Genomic DNA, 20,687 nt, shown 5'->3' with positions numbered 1-20,687 from the left:
TGCCTCTGTGCTTTGTCCCAGTTCCTCTAGATGTCCCTGCTCAGATAGGAGGACTTGCTGGAGCTGAGCTCTCGTTGAGGCTGGGAGGAGCCTGGGTGGGAAGAGGAGCAGCCATGGAGTCTTTTGGCCGGGAGGATCCCTAACAAAGGCTGTGGAGGGCTCCCGCCGTGCCTGCTGCAGGGGAGCCATGTCCGGTAAGCAGCAGCATTTCAAGGGACCTGAAGTCAGCTGCTGTGTGAAATATTTTCTCTTTGGATTCAACATTGTGTTCTGGGTGAGTGCTGGGGGGGCTGCATCGGTTGCCTTTTGCCTGGAGCAGCTGCTGGACCTCACTTCTTCCCTGGGCTGCGATTGTAAATATTGTCCCTGCAGTGCTGCCTTGTTGCTAAACATGTTTATGCATGAAATGTGTATTGAGCTGTCCTGCACATGTCCACACGGTCTCGTAGGAAGGAGTGACCCTCCACCCATTCACCCCAGGAACAAAAGGGAGGGGGAGGGGGAGGGGGCAGCAGTGGAGGCTAATGCAGGTTGGCCTCTTCTAAGGCAGGGAGGTGACCCCCTGGAGCTCCTTCCTGGTCATGGGCTGAAGAGGTTGCTGTCTGGCACAGAAGCTAATAAGAGATTAACACCCCTGACCCCTCTGAAATGGCCGAGGGCCCAGAATGGATCCCCCACTCTCCGGCCTAAAAGAAGGATGGATTGTCACTTCTAGTGGCTTGGTATTTGCTGACTGACCCAGGGTGTTCACCTCTAGCGATTGCCTACCCTCTGTCTGTGCATGGAGGGGGGAAAATCGGGCAGACCCCAGGTGCACTAGCTGGGAGAGCGGAGATGGGGTCCGATTCATCTTCCAGTGCCAACAGCTGGGATTCAACCTGCCTTTCTGATCGTCTCCAGCAGAGGGGCGGTAGTCTGAGCCTAGGGCACTGTTGCCCATTTCTCAGGTAATTGATGTGGTGTTCTGGATCCCGTGAGATCTGGGATGTGCAGGCTGAAAAATCGCCAATTACCAGAGCTAACACTTAGGCTTTGAGTGAGACCCTGAAATTGGTGCCCATTTTATGTAAGTGGTCTAGAGGGGGAAGGTCATGCCTCTTTGGCAGGGTGGGGGTGTTGAATGTGCTCCGCGTGCCCTGTACAATGGCTGGGAATGGTTGCAGTCAGCATTGAGCTACTTCTAATCATCTCTTTGCTTTTCTGACAGATGGCGGGAGGAAAGGGACTGGGTAAAATGTGGACCTTAACTACACGCCCTTAAGAATCTGCTCACCTTCGGGGGTGAGTGGGATCCATGCGGGAGTTAAAATGAGGATCTCTGCGGGGTCCACATCGTACCTCCTCCCAATCCCACCCACAAAGAGAAAACAAATCAGCAAGTATAGAAGTTAAACCATGAACCGGCCTCCAAAAGAAAGTGGCTGTGGTGTGAGGTCCCCAGGGATCCTTGGTTTTTAACTTCCAAAGATCCTCGATTTAGCTCCTGCGGACTTCATGGATTCTGCTGGAGGGGTTAAGATGAGAATATGTGGAATAAGCAGGATCCAAGAGGTCCACGGGAGTTAAAACGAGGATCCCTGCAGCCTCCATGCCATGGCCACTGTTGTTTTCTGTGGTTGACATCTGCAAGGTCCGTGGACTCCTCAATTACAGGTTCATCAGAAAGAAACTGAAATTACAAACCAAGGTAAGCAGATTTTTAAGGGCATGGGGTTACGATCCATGTTTTACCCAGGCGCGGGAGGAAATGTGCTTTTGCTGTTTTTATAATGCTACTCATCTCCTGTTTCTCTGCTTTAATCTGGCCCTTCCTCCTCTGTTTCTGCTGCTGACTCGGGTGCTAATGTTTCCATTCGGGTAGGAGGTGTGCGAAGCCCTCGCACCTTCTCTTCTCTTAGTGCGAGGCGGCCTGGACAGACCAGGCCCTGGTGGGCCTAAGGAATGTGTCACAGTGCCTTCCCTGATCACTTCTCCCGGCTCAAGGGCTGGACAGTACTTGCTGCTGTATCTGTTCTATGGCTTTGTGCCACTCCAGTGCCCGGCTGTGACTTCTCGCGGTGTAGGGCGATCCCGTCGCTTTTGTTTGTGAGTGGGAGTGATGTTGGTACCTCTAGTACTCAAGTGCCGTCGTGCTCTGCTTCTTCATGTGTCTTATGCATCTTTTTCGTGACACTGAGCTTATTCACAAAGTGGTGGAAGGACTCGTGACAGGCTTGGGGGTGGGGGGTCTCCTTGTGCTCTCAGACTTGGAATCAAACATCACAAGTATTGTGAAGGAAGAACTGTGCCCGTTCATGAAAACCCAGTTCTCCTGTCTGGCTTTATTCCTGGCCGCCTGTATTCCCTGATCTTCACATGTCCGGGATTATAGCGATGCTGTAACCTGCACACTGAGGTGGGAGGTGATGGGCCTGACCTTGGCCTTTAGGCTGAGTCTGCACTGACGGAGAGCTGGCGTGCATTTTCACTTGTGTCCCTCTAGCTTTCTTTCTGATCTTTTGTGAGGAGGGAGTCACTCAGTACCAGGCCAAGCTCTGGGAAAATCCGCACAGATCCCAACTGCATGGCTCGGTCACTTCCCATCAGCCTGTGCTCCTGCATCAGATCTGTGGGAGGAATACAGCAGTCATTGTGCTGCACTACAGAGTGCAATTGTCTTGAGCGATTTAAAAGGATGTGGGGTCAGTAAGACCCTCTCTCCCGTTTTACATACACAGCCACACATCACTCCTCATGTCTGCGAGCGAGAGCCCAGATCTCCTCTTTATTAATCATTTATGTTGCCTTCGTTGGCAGCCAGCCCAAGAGATATATTGCTTGGGGGTCAGGTGTCACCATTTTGGAAGGCAGTAGTGCTAGAGTGAATGAGTGGTAACCGCCATCTCTCAGCTTTACAGGGGTCTGGTAAAGGGATTCCCTGTGCTGGCACCTGGCCACACTGCAATCAGGGGTCTTAGGGATACCAGGGAATTGTTTTGGGGTGAGGGATGGCAAACCTTTTTATCCTCCTTTTTCTGCTTCCCTTACGTACAGATAAGAAGGGAGATATTTTACTCCCAATATGGAAAGCACCTGCCTATTACTGCAGTGACGTGCGGTGCCCCTTCCCTCCCCCCCCATACACACACTCATTCACACCACTATAATTTGCACCTCCTTTGTTTCCTGCATTGAGAGTAAAAGGTTGTAGACTATGTTAAAATGCTGGTGGTAAAGGTGTTGTAATGCGCTGGGGGCTGGGCTGGGCTGGGCTTCTCCTAGGACAAACAGGATGAGTCAGCCACGTATGGATGATATTGCCGACAGCTCAGAGTTTTCTGGTTTTGTTTTTTTTTTTCTCTCTGAGCTTGCGTGCTGCTGGGACCCCTCTCTGCATGTCCAGGCACTTCCTCTTCCTAGCTAGTGGATCGATCCCTAGGGGAGGAGGCTGTAGGTGCTACTTTTTGGAGTGACTTACCTCAGAGGTAACGAAGAGAAGCAGAATTCAGATTTACTTATTGGGTTTTATTTATTGCTGTTCAGAGAGATGTGGGGGAAGCCACTGTATGTCCTGGGATCACTAATATGGAATCTTGCAACTCTTTGGGATTCCTGGATGTTGCTCCTATTTGGATTTCTGCCAGGGCCTTGTGACCTGCAATTGCCATTCTGAAAGCTGGATACTGGGCTAGATGGACCACTGGTCTGTCCTGGTATGGCTTTTCTTATGATCAGGCAAGGATGTTTTCTTTTACTCCGCCCCAGTGCTGGCTCGACCCCTGAGTAACTCTGCTGTTCATATGTGGCCCCTCATTTAATTTGCATAAGGGGATAGGGCTAAAGTCCTGTGAGGGTCTCTCCACATGGCCCTTCTAGATCTCCATATTCTAAAAGGCGAGTGTTCAAATGGTGGTTTCATCCCTACAACGGCACGTGCTGCACCAGGGACCCTCACCAATGCCAGATTAAGGGACCACACGAGGAAGCCTCCAAACCCCAAGAAAGAGAAGGCAGGAAACATCTGCACAGTACATAGATCTCCAAGACACACATTGGGGGCTCATTTTTTTAAAAAAGATGTCATAAACCTGCCCTTGGACGTCTTACTAGTCAAACTTCCAAGTGGGCATTGTCGAAACTGACTTTCTAGATGTCTTTCTGACCATTTTGTCTCCGGTGCATCTTCATCTCTCCCTTCCTGTCCTCCACCCCCAACAATTCTTTCTCTCTCTGCCCCCTGAGCAGCATCTTTCTTCTCCCACCCATTCCCATGTGCAGTAGTTTTCCATCCTTCCCTCCTATCCCCTTGTGCAACAGCACCCCAGCAACCCTTCCACTGCGAGACCTGACATACCTCTGAGGCCGCCTAGAACATCAGCGGCAGTGCTCTGAATGGGCTGCTTCCCAGCCTGCCCTACTAGGGTTTCCCTCTGCCACATCACTGATGATGTCATCAGCGATATGGCAGAGGAAAGGCCCCAGCGAGGTAGGCCACAAAGCAGCCTGTTCAGAGCACCACTGCTGCTGCTGCTGTAGGAGGCCTCGGAGGTTTGTTAGGTCTCACTTGAGTGGGGGGGCTGGCTGAATCAGTGAGTCTGATTTTCTCAGTCAACAAATCGATTTTGAATCAATTCACCTAAGTGAATCGGGCAGCAGTACTCTGGAGTAGCCTGGTGGGGAGAGCAGTGGCCTGCAGAGAAGAGAGCCAGGCCCAGATGCCACCCTAACTAGGACACTTGTGGAAAGTGTGAGCCCACCAAACCTACTATACTGCCATGTGGGTGACACCTGCCGGCATAAGGGCTATTGGGGCAGTAGACAGGTGGGTACAGTAGGCTTAGGGGGAGTGTTGGAGGGTCATTGTATAATGTACGGGGGTTATGGTGAGATGTGTACCTGGCACCCTTACTGTGAAGTTCACAGCAGTGCTCCCTGGGGTGCCCTACTGCTCTGCTGGCATGTCTGTGTGGCCAGTCCATTAAAAACGCTGGACCCTCCTACATGCAAATGACTTGTTTTTCATCTTTTTAATTTGGATGTTTTGTGTGGTTAAAAAAACTTAGATGTCTAGCTGGACAAAACGAGTTGGGCCATTAAAAGAAATGTGTGGGTTTGACTTTTCTCCACCTGGTTTTTGAACATTTGTCTCAAAACACCCAAAGTCAGAGTTAAACGTCCCTATCGAAAAAGCTGCTTTCTCTAAATGAGGGGAGTGGCCTGTGGGAAGAGCATCAGCTGGAGCTTCAGAATCTGTCGCTCGCCCATTTCACGGTCCCTGGCATCACGATTGTACTTTCCTTCCTTTGTCTGGATTTGAGTCCCCCACCCCCACCCCCTTCCGAGGGAGACCTAGAGATTGGAACAAGCTGGGAGAGAGAGAGAAAAGTGAGTGATACACTCCCAAGAGCCTCCGCTCGCCCTCACCATGGGGTTCATCTGCTCTGTCCAGCATTTTACAAGTACATGGGCTGCTTTGCCCAAAAACGTTGATCCCTTCCTAGACAGCCTGTTTCAAAATCCTACACTGCAGAGCTTAACGGGAGATTTAGAGTTAGCAGCACCATTGTTGGCTTCACCCAGGGGAGGGGAGCTGTGGAGGCCTTGGACCCCTCTGCTTTAATGTGTGACAGGAAGTCCAAGCCTCACCAGCCAAAGATGTCTCCTGCACGAGTCCCACCAGTGCTGTCTGAACTTAAGTCAGCAGGCACGCTTTGGCCACCAGTGCTAGCTGTGTTGTGCATGCTTGTATGTCTCTGAAACCAGCCACCTTTCTGACAGAAACATTCAAAGATTTTTATTGGACTTCTGTAAGGTACATAGAAACATAATGCCAGATAAAGGCCAAATGGCCCATCCAGTCTGCCCATCCGCAGTAACTATTATCTCTTCCTCTCTCTAAGAGATCTCATGTGCCTATCCCAGGCTTTCTTGAATTCAGACACAGTTTCTTTCTCCACCACCTCTTCCTGAATACTGTTCCATGCATCTACCACCCTTTCTGTAAAAAAGTATTTCCTTAGATTACTCCGGAGCCTACCACCTCTTAACTTCATCCTATGCCCTCTCAGTCCACAGCTTCCTTTCAAATGAAAGAGACTCGGCTCATGCGCATTTACATCACGTAGGTATTTAAACGTCTCTATCATATCTTCCGCCTTTCCTCCAAAGTATATAGATTGAGATCTTTAAGTCTGTCCCCATACGGCTTATCACGAAGACCACACACCATTTTAGTAGCCTTCCTCTGGATCGACTCCATCCTTTTTATATCTTTTTGAAGGTGAGGCCTCCAGAATTGTACACAATATTCTAAATGAGGTCTCACCAAAGTCTTATACAGGGGCATCAATATCACCTTTTTCCTACTGGCCATACCTCTCCCTATGCACCCTCGCATCCTTCTAGCTTTCGCTCTGTTAACTTTTCCAGATATTTTTGCCTGTCTTCCTCTTTCTGCGATCGTTTGTAGTTTATGAAAACTAACCCTTATTTTACTTGTAACTTAGAAAAATGAAGGCAGATAAAGACCATATGACCTAACCAGTCTGCCCATCCCTATCCTCTGCTCTCCCTTTGAGAACCTATGTGCTAAAGACTAACTGCCTGACACGCATAGTCAGCGCTATTATGCTGAGCAGGACCTGCTAACTTTCAGCCCATAAAAAATACAATTGAGACAGAAAGATAAACAGTCCAACAGTTAACGAGGGGGTCCTTTTACTAAATTGGCCCTAGCGCACAGGACAGACCTGCATAAGGGTGGGCCAGGGCCATTTTTACTGCCGCCAGAAAATGGCCAAGTTTCCTACTTTTTGAATTCACGGCCACTAGTAGGCGAGTATTTCATAACGTTCATTCATCTACAACTCTATGAGAGTTTAATCTACAACATTACTAGACTCACTTGGTATATTTGTCCCCTGAAGAAGACAATTTGATATTGTCAAAACTTGTATCCTTGTTGGGATTTGTGCAATAAAGGTTCCCCTATTTGGACTGATTTGGTGTCTCATTTGCCTCTTTCCTTCTATTTACTTGGTGTTCAATCGCTAATTATGCCATTAGGGCAGAGCTGCCCAAGTCCAATCCTCAAGATCTACTGGCAGGCCAGGTTTTCAGGATATCCACAATGAACATGAGAGAGAGATTTGCATATCAAGAAGGCAGTGCATGCAAATCTCTCTCATGCATATTCATTGTGGATATACTGAAAACCTGGCCTGCCAGTAGATCTTGAGGACCGGACTTGGGCAGCCCTGCATTAGGGTTTGTCCATTATAAAGGTTAGTCTGTGAACACTTACCAACACCAATTTTGTAAGCAAATAAGGGCTAGAGCTTAGAAAAGGAACCCCTAAGAAAATAGAACAGAACACCAGGAATGAACAAGGAGAACCCCAAACGTGCTGGTTTTTTTATTTGGTTTTCTGGCTGTCCTATTGAAATTTGTAGTTCCTTTTCTTTTCTCATTTTTTTTAAATTGTAAACTGCTTTGATGTTATGTGAAAGGCATTAGATGAAATGCTTAAAAACTAACGAAAATGCCACAGATGTTTGTAAATCTCTGTGGCCGAGGTAATGTTTCTTGCTTCACAGCTCACACACCAGGGTCTCACCACTGATCACCTCATCGTTTTCTCATGCCTGACTCCTTCCTTCACTTAGATTGGGGTACTTTATCATATTTCCCTATCTGTCCCAGTGGGCTCAAACTTTATTTAGTGTATCTGGGACAATGGGGGGATTAAGTGACTTGGCCAGGGTTACGAGGAGCGGTGAGGGATTTGAACTCCCAACCTCAGGGTGTTGAGGCTGTAACTCTAACCACTGCGCCACGCACTCCCTCTGCAATAAGCTCTGTCCCTGTATAAATTCTCAGCTAGGGCCATGTGTGAAAGAAAGGGCTGGTAGGCAGGAAAATGAAGACAGATAAAGCCACCTGGCCTATCTAAGGATTAGCCAGACAGAGAAGGAATTTGCCAAGAAAATTCACTTGATAAATTCAAGACTAAACATAGTAACATAGTAGATGACGGCAGATAAAGACCCGAATGGTCCATCCAGTCTGCCCAACCTGATTCAATTTAAATTTTTTTTTTTTTTCTTCTTAGCTAAACTAAAAACTTTCTTATTCCAAGATGCATATCATAGGGTTTAGGATTTCTCCTTTCTAATAGCCCAGCAGTATATGAAACGAACCCCTTCTATGATGCGACCCCCCCCCCCCCCCCCCTTTCGGTTGTTTTTCCCCTCTCCCCTCCCCCTCTTCCCTTCTTTTATTTTTAACAAACCCGCGTACGTAATTGTATTTGTCTACTCAACATTCAACTTTTTTTTTTTTTCTTTACTCCCTTCTTAAATTTTTAATATTTTTAGCTATGTAAACCGGCCATCGGTATATTAAAATGTAAATAAACTTAGAATGTTTACTACTAACGGCACTTAGCAGCTAGAGAGCCCATCGTAGAAAAGAGCCGTAGAAAACACGGAAAATGCCCTTGGCCAGAGTTTTGGTAATTTTAAATACTCTAGATTGGAGAGATTTTCATAATATCAGTTTGTTTCCATTATTTGTAGATACATTTTTACTTATTTATTAATCACAGAAGGTTTCCTAGAGCTTCCACATCCTGCCAGGAGTCGTATTGACATGCATGTATAAAGGTTGCCCTGTCCATCCCTCCTCTAAAGGAATGTGAATGCTTGGAACTGGGTATTATTCATATTATTTATTTAAAATTTTTTATAAGCTACTCTATTCACAGTTCTAAATGAAGTCCAAAATGACATACACAATGTTTGTTGAAAAAAGAGACAAATGAGACAGTCTTGGTATAAATAGTCCTTTTCCATCATAGCTGTGTGTGTAAGTTCAGGTGGAAAAAGCCTGACTGAATAAAACTTGTTGAAGCCTAAAGTCCAGTACTAGTCTGTTGGAAGGCTGGTGACAAGCCCTTTTTGGAAGTCTCAAGATTGCAATTAATGTTAATATTTGGGTGTGGCATGGAGTGAGAGCTCCACCCTTGTCCCACCCATGCTCCGCCCCTTGAAAATACTATGTGAGTTAAGTAGTTCTTCACGGAACAGCACCTAGGTACCGTGATTGGCACAGGTTCAACATTTCCATGTGTCTAGGTTATAAGATTGCCCGTCCCATTTCTCTCTTATCATGGTAGGTCAGGGAAGTGTTCATCCTTGGTTCAAAGCACATCTTTTGAGTTGGGAATTGGGAAGTGACTCCATGACGGCATAAATCAATGACATCCTAGAGAGACAAACGGGAACAGGGGCTTTCACGTCAGCAGTATGTACCCCCCACTTTTTTTAACTTTAGGGGACTTATTACCAAATAGGCATGGGGACCTGGATTGGCCACCGTGAGAACGGGCTACTGGACTTGATGGACCATTCATCTGACCCAGTAAGACTATTCTGATGACTTGCCCAGGGTCACACAAGACTCAATGCAAGTTACGATTTTTTCTATTGAACCAACTAAAAATTATCCAGAGATACCCATGAGCTGGTTACAGCTTATGAAAGGACTGAAGTGGCTTTTGGATAATTCATACACTGGTGACATACACCACTTGATAGAGGTTTTAGTTCAATGCTTGTGGTCTTTCTACTCGGGCAGAGTGGATGTTATGTTTTGCCAGGAGGCAGAGCTGTGAGAGATGCCGATGTGATGAAATCTATGTTGGGCAAGGGAGAAAGGCGGCATTGAGCCACTCTTACTAGTCCAGAAGCTGCTGAGATGTGTCCTAGTTGGTTCTTACAGCTCCCTTGTTCAGAGGGAGAGGAAGGAACGGGCATGCTGAGTGGTGAGATGAGGATGGGTAACCCACCTGGGCCTGATGTCTATCTATTGGCATGTTTTATGTTTCCCCTGCCCTGACTGCTGATGTCTCTTCTTGTCTTTCAGTTATTAGGAGCTGCATTCCTGGCTATTGGCCTGTGGGCATGGGCTGAAAAGGTAAGAGGGACCGAGAGTGGCCACATATTTTGCTCTTCATCTTCCCTGTGCCATTCTCGTATCCACTTGCACAGTGCCCTGCTGAGAGCAGCTGCATATTTATTAATTGAAACAATTTTAGCCTGCCCTTTCTTACAGGTTACAAAATAAACACACATAAAACCCCTAATCGACATAAAACAAAAACAGATCTGCTGAGACAAATCTGAAAACTAAAACAGTTAACATGAAAAGACTTTTTAAAACAAATCAGCCTCCTGCTGTTTTCTAAACTTTGCTTATAAATTGTAGTTATCCCTTTTTCCTCTTCTTTACAATTGCCCTTACGAAGCTTCTGTCTACTATCTGTTGTTTGTTTCCCCATTTTATATTTTAGCTTTTTAATTGTACAATGCTTTGAATGTTATGGTAAGCGTTTAATAAAATTTCTAAAAAACTATGAAACTAAAACTGTGTCACAGAACTGATACTATGTATTTCAAAAGGCACAAATTAGCACCCTCAATGCAAAACAAAATTGGAGAGGGCTGTCCATCCAATCGAATGTTTCAAAATAAGGGAAGACTAGGCCACAGTTTATTAGCTGAGCATGTGGACAAATAGAGGCCTCATCGGTCAATGTTTTATCTTCCTGACTTAGCCCTTTCGAGTTCAATATTCCCAGCAGCCCTCAGTTCCTTGAAGAACATAAGAAGTGCCATATTGGGACAGACCAAAGGTCCATCAAGGCCATTCCGTGGCATAGCGAGGGTAGGGGGTGTCCGGGGCACTGATGCCCCACCCCCACTTCTTCCATGTCCTCAGACCACACTCCTGTCTCCCTTCCCACCCCATGCCTCTTTAAATCTTCCTCAGTGCGAGCATGTGCTAGCGTTGGCTTTCCCTCTGACATCACTTCCTGGCCCCGCGACCTGGAAGTGATTTCAGAGGGAACTAGGCCTGTGCGAGCAGCACGCTAAAGTAGTTGCTCGTGCTGGCTAAGATTTTAAAGAGGTACAGGGGGGTGGGGAAGTACTGTAACTAAGCTGGGGGTTGAGTTAAATCTCCATAGTTACTGCACCAACTTCTATAACTGTCAGTTCCCCAGCAATGCAGATGTTTTCAGCTGTCCTCTCGCATAGGCCCCAGAAGGTCTCTGACATGACTCATGTTCTTGTCCTGTGACTGGGAAAGGCACCTAGCAAAGGTGTGTGAGACAGTGTTGCAGAGGGAGTTGGTTCTTGTGGATGCATAAACTCTCTCTCTCTGGGTCTCTGCAGGGTGTCCTTTCAAACATCTCATCCATCACTGACCTGGGTGGCTTCGACCCAGTCTGGCTCTTCATTGTGGTTGGAGGAATCATGTTTGTGCTAGGTTTTGCCGGCTGTATTGGAGCGCTACGTGAGAACACCTTCCTCCTGAAGTTTGTAAGTGGTCTCCTCTCTTCCTGACTGTGTCACACACACACTCCCTCTCTGCAACGTCTGCTGTGGTTTATCATTTATAACCTGGGTGAGAAAAAGATGTATGTGCCACCCTCACTCCACACAAGACAAAATGATCTTGATAACAAATACCTGCTTTGTGTGCATAAAATCCATTTCCACTTTGTAAATATAATCATCAAACTCATTCAGATATTTCTTCCATTTCTTGGACATTTAGGGCTAAATTCAGTAAAGAGCAAAGCTAATTCTCTCATGGGCTGCCAATTGTAGAATCTCAGGACTTAACACCTCCTGAAACCAGGTATAATTCCTGGGATTCTACAACATTGTGTGCAAATTTTAGGAACAGCCCTGATCCACCCAGGCACGCAAAGGGATTCAGACGCTTACGCTCAAATTCCAATTACTGGCATTAGCTCATTAGTCAATTTAGCTATAGACTCCAGGGGTTAGTGTAGAACCAGTGCTGTGAAATGGAAATCCAAACTGCCTTCTCCCCTTTCCTTGACCCTGAAAAAGCATTTAATGTCCAAATTTCCAAGGACTTGGAGAGAGCAGGAGTCCTGCCAAAACCTGATTCTAGCATCTTCATATCAACAGCTCAGATTATCAATATCTTAACAAGAAATGTTTCCGAGATCGTTTTCTTTACCACCTCATCTGTGGTTCTTGCCTTTTCCCTGAGTCCTTGACATGCTCAGGGGACCTGGAAGTGCTTTTCTGCTGGCCAGTATTGACTGTCTGTGTCCAGTGGATGAGCAGCAGACCATAGCAGTCCATTTTTCCAGATTCTCTGGAGTTTTGTCCATGCAGAAAGATGCCCTGGATGACAAGTACCATGTTACCTTCAATTAGGGTTGCTATTTCACTCCGTGTCATAAGGAACAGGGTAGTTCAGGCCTGAGTTTACCTTGTTGCATGCATAGATTTGTCAGCTTGCGTTTCACAAGCAAATGCATGCATATATTGTAATGAGATAAAACGAGGACCGGAGTAGCATGTTCCTTATGACATGGAGGCAGATGGGTTCCTATCCCACCCTATTGCCTGTATCATAAGACAATTTGATGTAATGAGGTATTTCTTCCTCGTTGCAGTTCTCAGTGTGTCTGGGGTTGATATTCTTCCTGGAACTCACAGCGGGGATCCTGGCTTTTGTATTCAAAGATTGGATCAAAGATCAGCTAAATTTTTTCATTAATAACAACGTAAAAGCTTATCGGGATGACATCGACCTGCAGAACCTCATTGACTTCGCACAAGAATACGTAAGTAGAGCCGCCGACCCCAGACCTCACTTGCAGGGTGTCTGCTCTGCCACGGGGTACTGCTGTACTAGTCCCCTTTTCTCTCCAGTTCAGTGTGTTTGTGAAGAGGAAATCCTAAAATTTGTCTCTCAAAGGCTCAGTCTGGCATGGGGACTCTAGCGAAGGAGGATTTTTCCCTTGGGAGAGCCAGATTCAAGCTTTCATCTTATAAATAGTACAAAGAGGCTAGAACTAGCTTTGTTACCATGGTAACCACTGGGCTGACTGGAATCAGGGCCTAACAAATCCTGGAAGCCTCTGCAGCCTGGAGCTGAGTTATGTGGTGGCATTCCCTCTGCCCTTGTACCATATTTGTGTAATGATGACTCGCTCATTGTGTCCACGGGCCATTTATGAGTAGCAGCTCTGGCATCGGCCCTTAGACCTGGACAAATGTGCACTTGCACCAGATATATTATATAGATTGTGAGCCCACTGGGACAGACAAGGAATACCTGAAGAAATCCATGTAAACTGTTCTGTAGAAAACTGAATAAATACATTGTGTGTTTGATGTAAAGCTGCCAGTGGAGTTCATTGTTTCAACTCTCACTGGAGTGGATTCCTTTCTCAAACCCCAGATCATCACAGACATGGCTGGTGAAGTGAGTGAGAGTCTGGGGTGGTGGAGAGGAGGCTCTGATTCTGCAGAGTGGCAGAAAGCTGGCTGGTGTACTGGGGACGGTCGTCTTTAAAGAAAGAGGTGTCTCCGTCAGAACATTGGCCATTTATTTTCTCCTCTAAGCTTCAGCACCAGGGCATAGAAACATGAGGGCAGATAAAGGCCAAATGACCCCTCCAGTCTGCCCATCCGCAGCATCCACTATCTCTTCCTCTCCCTATCGGCTAAGAATATTTGCATCTCCTCTTCCTATAGGCTAAGGCGCTTTACACCTGCATTGTGAGGTCATAGAGCTTTATGGTTATAGAAACATGATGACAGATAAAGGCCAAACGGCCCATCCGCAGCATCCACTATCTCCTCCTCTCCCTATTGGCTAAGGCTCTTAACATTTGCATCTCCTCTTCCTATAGGCTAAGGCTCTTTACACCTGCATTGTGAGGTCATAGAGCTTTATGGTTATAGAAACATGATGGCAGATAAAGGCCAAATGACCCCTCCAGTCTGCCCATCCGCAGCATCCACTATCTCCTCCTCTCCCTATTGGCTAAGGCTCTTAACATTTGCATCTTCTCTTCCTATAGGCTAAGGCTTTTTACACCTGCATTGTGAGGTCATAGAGCTTTATGGTTATAGAAACATGATGGCAGATAAAGGCCAAATGACCCCTCCAGTCTGCCCATCCGCAGCATCCACTATCTCCTCCTCTCCCTATTGGCTAAGGCTCTTAACATTTGCATCTCCTCTTCCTATAGGCTAAGGCTCTTTACACCTGCATTGTGAGGTCATAGAGCTTTATGGTTATAGAAACATGATGGCAAATAAAGGCCAAATGGTCCATCCAGTCTGGCCATCCGCAGCATCCACTATCTTCTCCTGTCCCTATGAGATACCACTTGTCTGTCCCACGCTTTCTTGAATTCAGACAGTCTTTGTCTCCACCATCTCTACTGATGATTATTCCATGCATCTATCATGCATGAATGTGGCAGGTCCCATACAGTTAGAACATAAGAACATAAGAAGCGCCATCTCCGGAACAGACCCTAGGTCCATCAAGTCCGGCGATCCGCACACGTGGAGGCCCTGCCAGGTGTACCCTGGCATAGTTTTGGTCCCCATATCGCTCCAAGCTTCTCATAAAGAGAAGTGCATCTAGCCTACCCCTACCCATGTCACTTCATGCCACTCATAAGGAGATGTACATCTAACTTGCCCTTAAATCCTAGAATGGTGGATTCCGCAATTACCTCCTCTGTATTTTGTCAAAGAAGTCAAATTGCCCAGAACCATTAAAATTCCAAAATAATGAATATGGATAAAGTATTTTTGGAATATTTCTTTCTTTCTGATGGAAAAGTTCTGTGTGCTGAAGAATGCAATAACTGAAAGCCACAGTCCAGTGGATCCTCAGCTCTGAGGAAGGAGGGTGTGGAGGAGAGAATTCCCAGGGCTGCGACACAGAGCAGGGGAAGAGGGTGAGGAATGCCCAGGACACAGGAGGAGATAGGCATGTGTGGGGAAGTGGAGAGTTCCTGTGATATAGAGCTAGAATGGAATGGGGAAAGGAATCCCTATGACATTGCATTGTGGGTTGGGTATGAAAAATACCCATGACAAAAAGGAGAATGTGTAGTCTCTACAAAAGAAGGAGAAAAAGGACATGAATGGGGAGGGAAGGAACTTCAAGGATGAAACAAATAATTGCATAGTGAATCTGAATGTCTGAAAAGCCACCAAAAATCTTCCCAAAGCTCCAACAGAATTTTGAGATGCTGTGAGAAGTTGTGAATGGTTTATAATCGCCAGCAGACCTCTAAGGCAGTAGGAGGATACCTGGGTGATAGGGTTGTATTTTTCTATTTCTCATGTCGTCTCTTTTCCTTATCCTAGTGGTCTTGCTGTGGTGCTCATGGACCCAATGACTGGAATCTCAATATTTATTTTAACTGCACTGATTCAAATCCAAGTCGCGAGCGTTGTGGTGTGCCATTCTCCTGTTGTGTTAAGGACCCAGCGGTAAGGAGAGGGGAAGGAGGATTAATAACTTCCTGTCTCACTCATATTCCCCTGCTATTACCAGAGTAGGATTTAAGGAAGGAAGGAGAGAAAAGATGAACACAAATAGGGAGCACTAAGAAGGAGATAAGGATGGGACTATGGGTAGGTAGAGTTCAGGAGGGCAGAAGAATTGGATTGTGGGTAGGGTAAAGGTCAAGAGGACAGAAGGAGGAGATTGTGAGTGCTGTGGAGCTGAGGAGGGTAAAGGTGTAGAAGGTGAGGTTTAGGTGGGGTGCAAGGGAAGTGGTAGAGAAGATGGAGGAAAGAGAGGAAGACCTAATGGGATGAGTAGGATCAGTTCATCCAGTGCCTGCAGATTTTTGACTGTTACTTTTCCATCCTCAGGAAGATGTTCCCAACACTCAATGTGGCTATGACGTGCGACTGAAGCAGGTGAGCTGCTGCCTCTTGTTTCGGGATTTGGGGGTAGTGGAAGAGCAACAACATCCCTTGGGATTCTTCCTTTCCCATGAGTTGGAAGAGCGTCCTTTCCACACTCAGGGTCTTAATAGGGCAAATTAAGCATTTCTTTTTCAATTGTATCAATTGCGTCATCTTCGCCCCTCTTTTTAGGGTGTTTCTTTACCTTTTTGCCTCAAATGTTGTTCCTGAGAATCCTATTTGGCATCTTCGAGGTGTTGTGACTGTTCAGGAGTTTCCTGCAGTCTCTTCATAGGAAGGTGCGCTTGTCAAACCCCTCTTGCTCACACAAACATCCTTTCCCTTCTTTCCCTCAGGAGCTGGAGCAGCAGAGTTACATCTACACGAAAGGCTGTGTAGGGCAGTTTGAGAAATGGCTGCAGGATAATTTAATTGTGGTAGCCGGGAGTTTCGTGGCAATTGCACTATTACAGGTATAAAGCTCCCTTTTATTTCCCCACTCACTGCCATAAAATCTGTTTCATCTATACTTCCTAAACCAGAGCTCCCTCCCACCTCCACACCCCAACCCCGAGTGTCCCCCCTTCCACCTCCACACCCTGACCCCATGTGTCCCACCTTCCACCTCCACACCCTGACCCCATGTGTCCCCCTCCCCTCCACAGCTTGACCTTGAGTGTCCCCCTCCCCCTGCAGACCCCAACCCCGAGTGTCACCCCTCCACCCTCCACACCCCGACCCTGAGTGTTCCCCCCTTCCACATCCTTACCCTTACCCCAAATGTCCCCCTCCCACCTCCACACCCCGACTCCGAGTGTCCCCCTCCCACCTCCACACCCTGACCCTGACTGTCCCACCTTCCACCTCCACACCCTGACCTCAAATGTACCCCTCCCCTCCACACCCAACCTCATGTGTCACCCCTCCCCTCCACACCTTGACCTTGAGTGTCCCCCTCCCCTGCACACCCCAACCCTGAGTGTCCCCCCTTCCACCTCCACACCCTGACCCCAAATGTCCCCCTTCCACCTCCACACCCTGACCCCAAATGTCCCCTTCCCCTCCACACCCTGACCCCAAATGTCCCCTTCCCCTCCTCACCCCAACTCTGAGTGTCCCCCTCCCCTCCACACCTTGACATTGAGTGTCTGCCCTCCCCCTGCACACCCCAATCCCAAGTGTCACCCCCTCCCACCTCCATCCCCTGACCCAGACCATCCCCCTCCCAATTTCTAGCTATGGCTTCCCCCTTTCATTTGAGCTTCTGGAGACAGAGCACCCCTCCCATATCACATTGCAGGCAATGGAGTAGGAGCACTAGAACTGATTGATTCAGTCATTTTTAAATTTTATTTATTTGCCACTTTTCATATATCACTTTTTTGAGGCTGCTTTTAACTCCTAACTCGTACCAATGTCTGTTTTATCATTCCCTCTCTGAGAAATTCCCTAACCCCTACTTGTCCTGTTTGCCTGTTTTGATTAGATTACAAGCTCTATCAAGCAAAGACTGTCTCTTTCACATTAGTCTACAGCAGGGGTGTCAAAGTCCCTCCTCAAGGGACGCAATCCAGTCGGTTTTTTAGGATTTCCCCAATGAATATGCATGAGATCTATTTGTATGCACTGCTTTCATTGTATGCTAATAGATCTCATGCATATTCATTGGGGAAATCCTGAAAACCTGACTGGATTGTGGCCCTCGAGGAGGGACTTTGACACCTGTGGTCTACAGCATTGCATACGTCTGGCAGAGCTATAGAAATGATAAGTAGTAGCAGTAGGTAGTGCCACATTTTGGCAGCCATTTTGGCAGTTGACAGTAGTCCAATATATAACAACAGATGTCAGAAAAATCATGAAAAACTTATAGTAAGTGAGAAAAGAGGAAGAAAACCTGCTTTAGTTCTGGGTTATTTTACTAACCTGTAATTTTTATTTTTTTGGCAGATTTTTGGTATCTGTTTAGCTCAGAATCTAGTGAGTGACATTAAAGCAGTGAAAGCCAACTGGTGATGCCTAAAAAGAGCAGCCCAAGACACTAATACCAGGAGACCATGTGCCACAAATCCTAAGTCAGAGAAAGACTGCAGCCTGGGCCCTAACAGTGAGACCTGAAGCCTGGTATCTTCAGGCCCCAACATCAGCCCACAGTAACCATATGTCCATTCATGGGCCCCAACACGGCAGCCTTTTCTTGCTGTAAGCATGGAGCTCCACACTTAAGCCCTGAGAAATGGCTCTTCCGGGCGCTGTGCAGCTCGTTTTGTAAAGTATTTGGGGGGGATTGGGAAGGGAGTGTTATGTCTGGATTCCATCCATCTGCTGTATTAGACTTACCCAAAGAGGAGTGATGAGCTGGGTTAGATCTACCAGCACTGGACCAAGTGATACAATATTACTCACCCTCGGTGACCTGTGGAAGACAGGAACATGTAAATATGAACGAACACAGACGTGTGTCTGATCGTATTTATAATGTAAAGTGTTGGAGTTGGTATTTCCAGATCTTTTCTACATATGTCTGCTTACAAAGCATGTGGTCGGATATGGCACAGCACGCCTTTGGACAGGTCGGCTTTTGGGAGCATGTTCGGAAAAGGTGCTTTGGATGAAGGGGTCCTGCTGAGTGCAGAGCTTGACTCCTGGTGCAGGACATGGGAGATGGTGTGCATGTGGGAAGCAGAACCGTGCCTGAACCGAGCTGGAGCTGAAGCTTCCACTGCTAAAGATGGAGGACAACACACTATGTCTGTGCCTATGTGGAAGGAATGAAAGTGAACCTCAGCCAGTAGAAGGAGGGAAGCTCCTGCCTGTTAAGATGACTAAAGGCTCAGCCTGCTGGAAGGGGGAGAAACAGAGGGGGAATGCTGCTGAGCAGAGAGAGAGGGGGGATGCTGAACACTGTGAGAGGGTTGGATGGACAGATGAGGATCCTGGACAGAGGTTATTAGGGAGGAGGGGAAGGGGGAGAGAAGGGTGAGGTCTGGAACAGAGAGACTGAGTGCTGGTGGGGGAAAGAAAGATGGTTCTGGTACGCCAGCACTCGCTCCCTCTCCTCCTGACTGCTGGATGGGGAGAGAAAAATGGGGGTCTGAGCAAGCAGGGTTACAACCTTGGCCACCTGGACGGAAGAAGGGGGGCTTGCCATGCCTCAGCCTATGCAAATGCCTGTTCATCCAGCATCCGCCCTGACCATCCCCACCAACAAAGCAGGGAGCATTAGATTGAACCTGCTAACACTGAAAGGGGGGGGGGACACACCAGTTTCTGTTGCAGTACAATGTGTTACTTAGCCTCAAGCTGGCCTTGTCTACAGAGTCAAAGCCTGCAGGGCAGTTTGCTGGGGCAGCAGTCATGCAGTGACAGGCAAATGCAGGCATGCTTGTGAAGCAGTTGCACAGAAATCTGTGTACAGGGTGTGTGTTCACTCAGTTGGGGAAGGTGATGCATGTTTCCTGTTGAAATACTGGGAGATTTTTATTGATAAATCTGGAGCAACTTGGGAAGTGCCCTGTGAAATTCTGTTCAACCAATCAGCTCCTAAACTTTGATGTGCCTGGGAGAGTGTGTGGGGGATATGGGACATGGTGCAGTGAAGGGGGTTACTTGTGCCCAGCACATGCAGGACACAGAGAGACCCTCTGTAGTAGATGGGGAAGGGGTGGTTAGGACGGATGTGGTGGGTGTAGACGCACATCTGGGAGCACAGCAGCATTAATGGACTAAGCAACTGAGACAGTTCGGAAGCAGTAGTGGGCTTCAGCGAGGAGAAGGTGCAAATTTGTTAGGGACCTGAATTCAGTAAAGTCCACCTGTACCGGAGCATCTGGAGATAAGTCTTGATGCAATGGAAGCCGTCGCAGCCCGGAGCTTTTTCCAGGCCTGGTACAATTTCTTGAACCTTGCAGCTTTAAAGAAAAACACAAACACCCCATAGTCATGACCTGATGTACAATGAGCAGCGGAGGACGAGGAAGGCTGAAGTGCAGGATTCAGGGCAGCTTTTCAGGAGCTACTCTAGGTGACCTAAACAGGAAACTTTTAAGATCCCTTTAGGGTCTTTTATTCCTGTACCAGTGGCAGAGAGACCTCTCAAAGGAGGGAAGTATCTGGTACAAGCTGTGATAGGAAGAACTGTTTGGGTCACCCAGACAAGTGATAAAAGGTAGGAGGGATGCACCGGATTTCAAGCAGGCGTATAATGAAGCTGGTATATGAGGGTAACTCAAAATGTAAAGGCAAAATACATTTAACGACTTTAATAGAAGTAACTGGGAGCAATTGAACGTATCACTTTTCCATATACAGTGTTCCCCCGGTCGTTTGCGGTCGGCGGTTCGCAGTCCTGGTCATTCGCGGTATTTTCCAACCGCGAACCGCCGACAAGGAGAGGGCAGTGGGAGAGGCAGGAGAGAGCAGCCGGAGCGCCGCGAGTGCAGGAAATCACTCGCGGTACGCTCCGACCGCCTCTTCCTGCACTAAGTTGGGCCTTATCCAATCAGGAGCTGCTTTGACACGCAGCTCCTGATTGGATAAGGCCCGACAGTGCAGGAAGAGGCGGTCGGAGCATACTGCGAGTGATTTCCTGCACTCACGGTGCTCCGGCTGCTCTCCCTCTGCCCTCTTCAGGCTCCCCGTATTCGCGTTTTTTTGAGATTTGCGGGGATTCCTGGAACGGAACCCCTGTGAATATTGGGGGAGTACTGTAGTCCCCATGCAAGACAACGCATTTATTGAAGAAGTTTTTCGGCTGCTCCCAAAGCTTAGGTGAGCATCGCTTCCTTTACTTCATCGTGCTTTGTCTTTTGCTCTCCAGTTCTAAGTGATTGTCTTGTCGCCGGTGGCAATTCTCTTCAGAATCTCGGACCTTTTTCATACCATCTCAGGAAATGGGTCACAACCTCCACACACTGTTGCTTGTGCATATCAGTA

The 20,687-nt window shown here is 47.4% G+C and overlaps 1 protein-coding gene across 1 annotated transcript; it reads left to right on the top strand.

Moving 5' to 3' along the window:
* Positions 1–52: 52 nt before the first annotated feature.
* Positions 53–19,257, top strand: TSPAN17 (tetraspanin 17). The gene is made up of 8 exons (XM_033927325.1): positions 53–274; positions 9,904–9,954; positions 11,214–11,360; positions 12,479–12,649; positions 15,204–15,329; positions 15,717–15,764; positions 16,109–16,225; positions 17,703–19,257. Exons 1-8 carry the CDS (start codon positions 188–190, stop codon positions 17,766–17,768), a joined length of 813 nt encoding a protein of 270 aa, XP_033783216.1. The 5' UTR covers positions 53–187; the 3' UTR covers positions 17,769–19,257.
* Positions 19,258–20,687: the final 1,430 nt, after the last annotated feature.

Source organism: Geotrypetes seraphini, chromosome 18 (assembly GCF_902459505.1).
Source record: "Geotrypetes seraphini chromosome 18, aGeoSer1.1, whole genome shotgun sequence".
Lineage (NCBI taxonomy): Eukaryota > Metazoa > Chordata > Amphibia > Gymnophiona > Dermophiidae > Geotrypetes > Geotrypetes seraphini.
The sequence above is the reverse complement of the archived record's forward strand: the minus strand, read 5'-3'. Positions and strand labels throughout refer to the sequence as shown.

Bases quoted from the DNA above. Each gene is read 5' to 3' on its own strand.
- TSPAN17 (XM_033927325.1), top strand. From the start codon at position 188: ATGTCCGGTAAGCAGCAGCATTTCAAGGGACCTGAAGTCAGCTGCTGT. The intron at 9,955-11,213 runs GTAAGAGGGACC...GGGTCTCTGCAG, and splicing joins TGTGGGCATGGGCTGAAAAG to GGTGTCCTTTCAAACATCTC. The intron at 15,330-15,716 runs GTAAGGAGAGGG...TTCCATCCTCAG, and splicing joins GTTGTGTTAAGGACCCAGCG to GAAGATGTTCCCAACACTCA.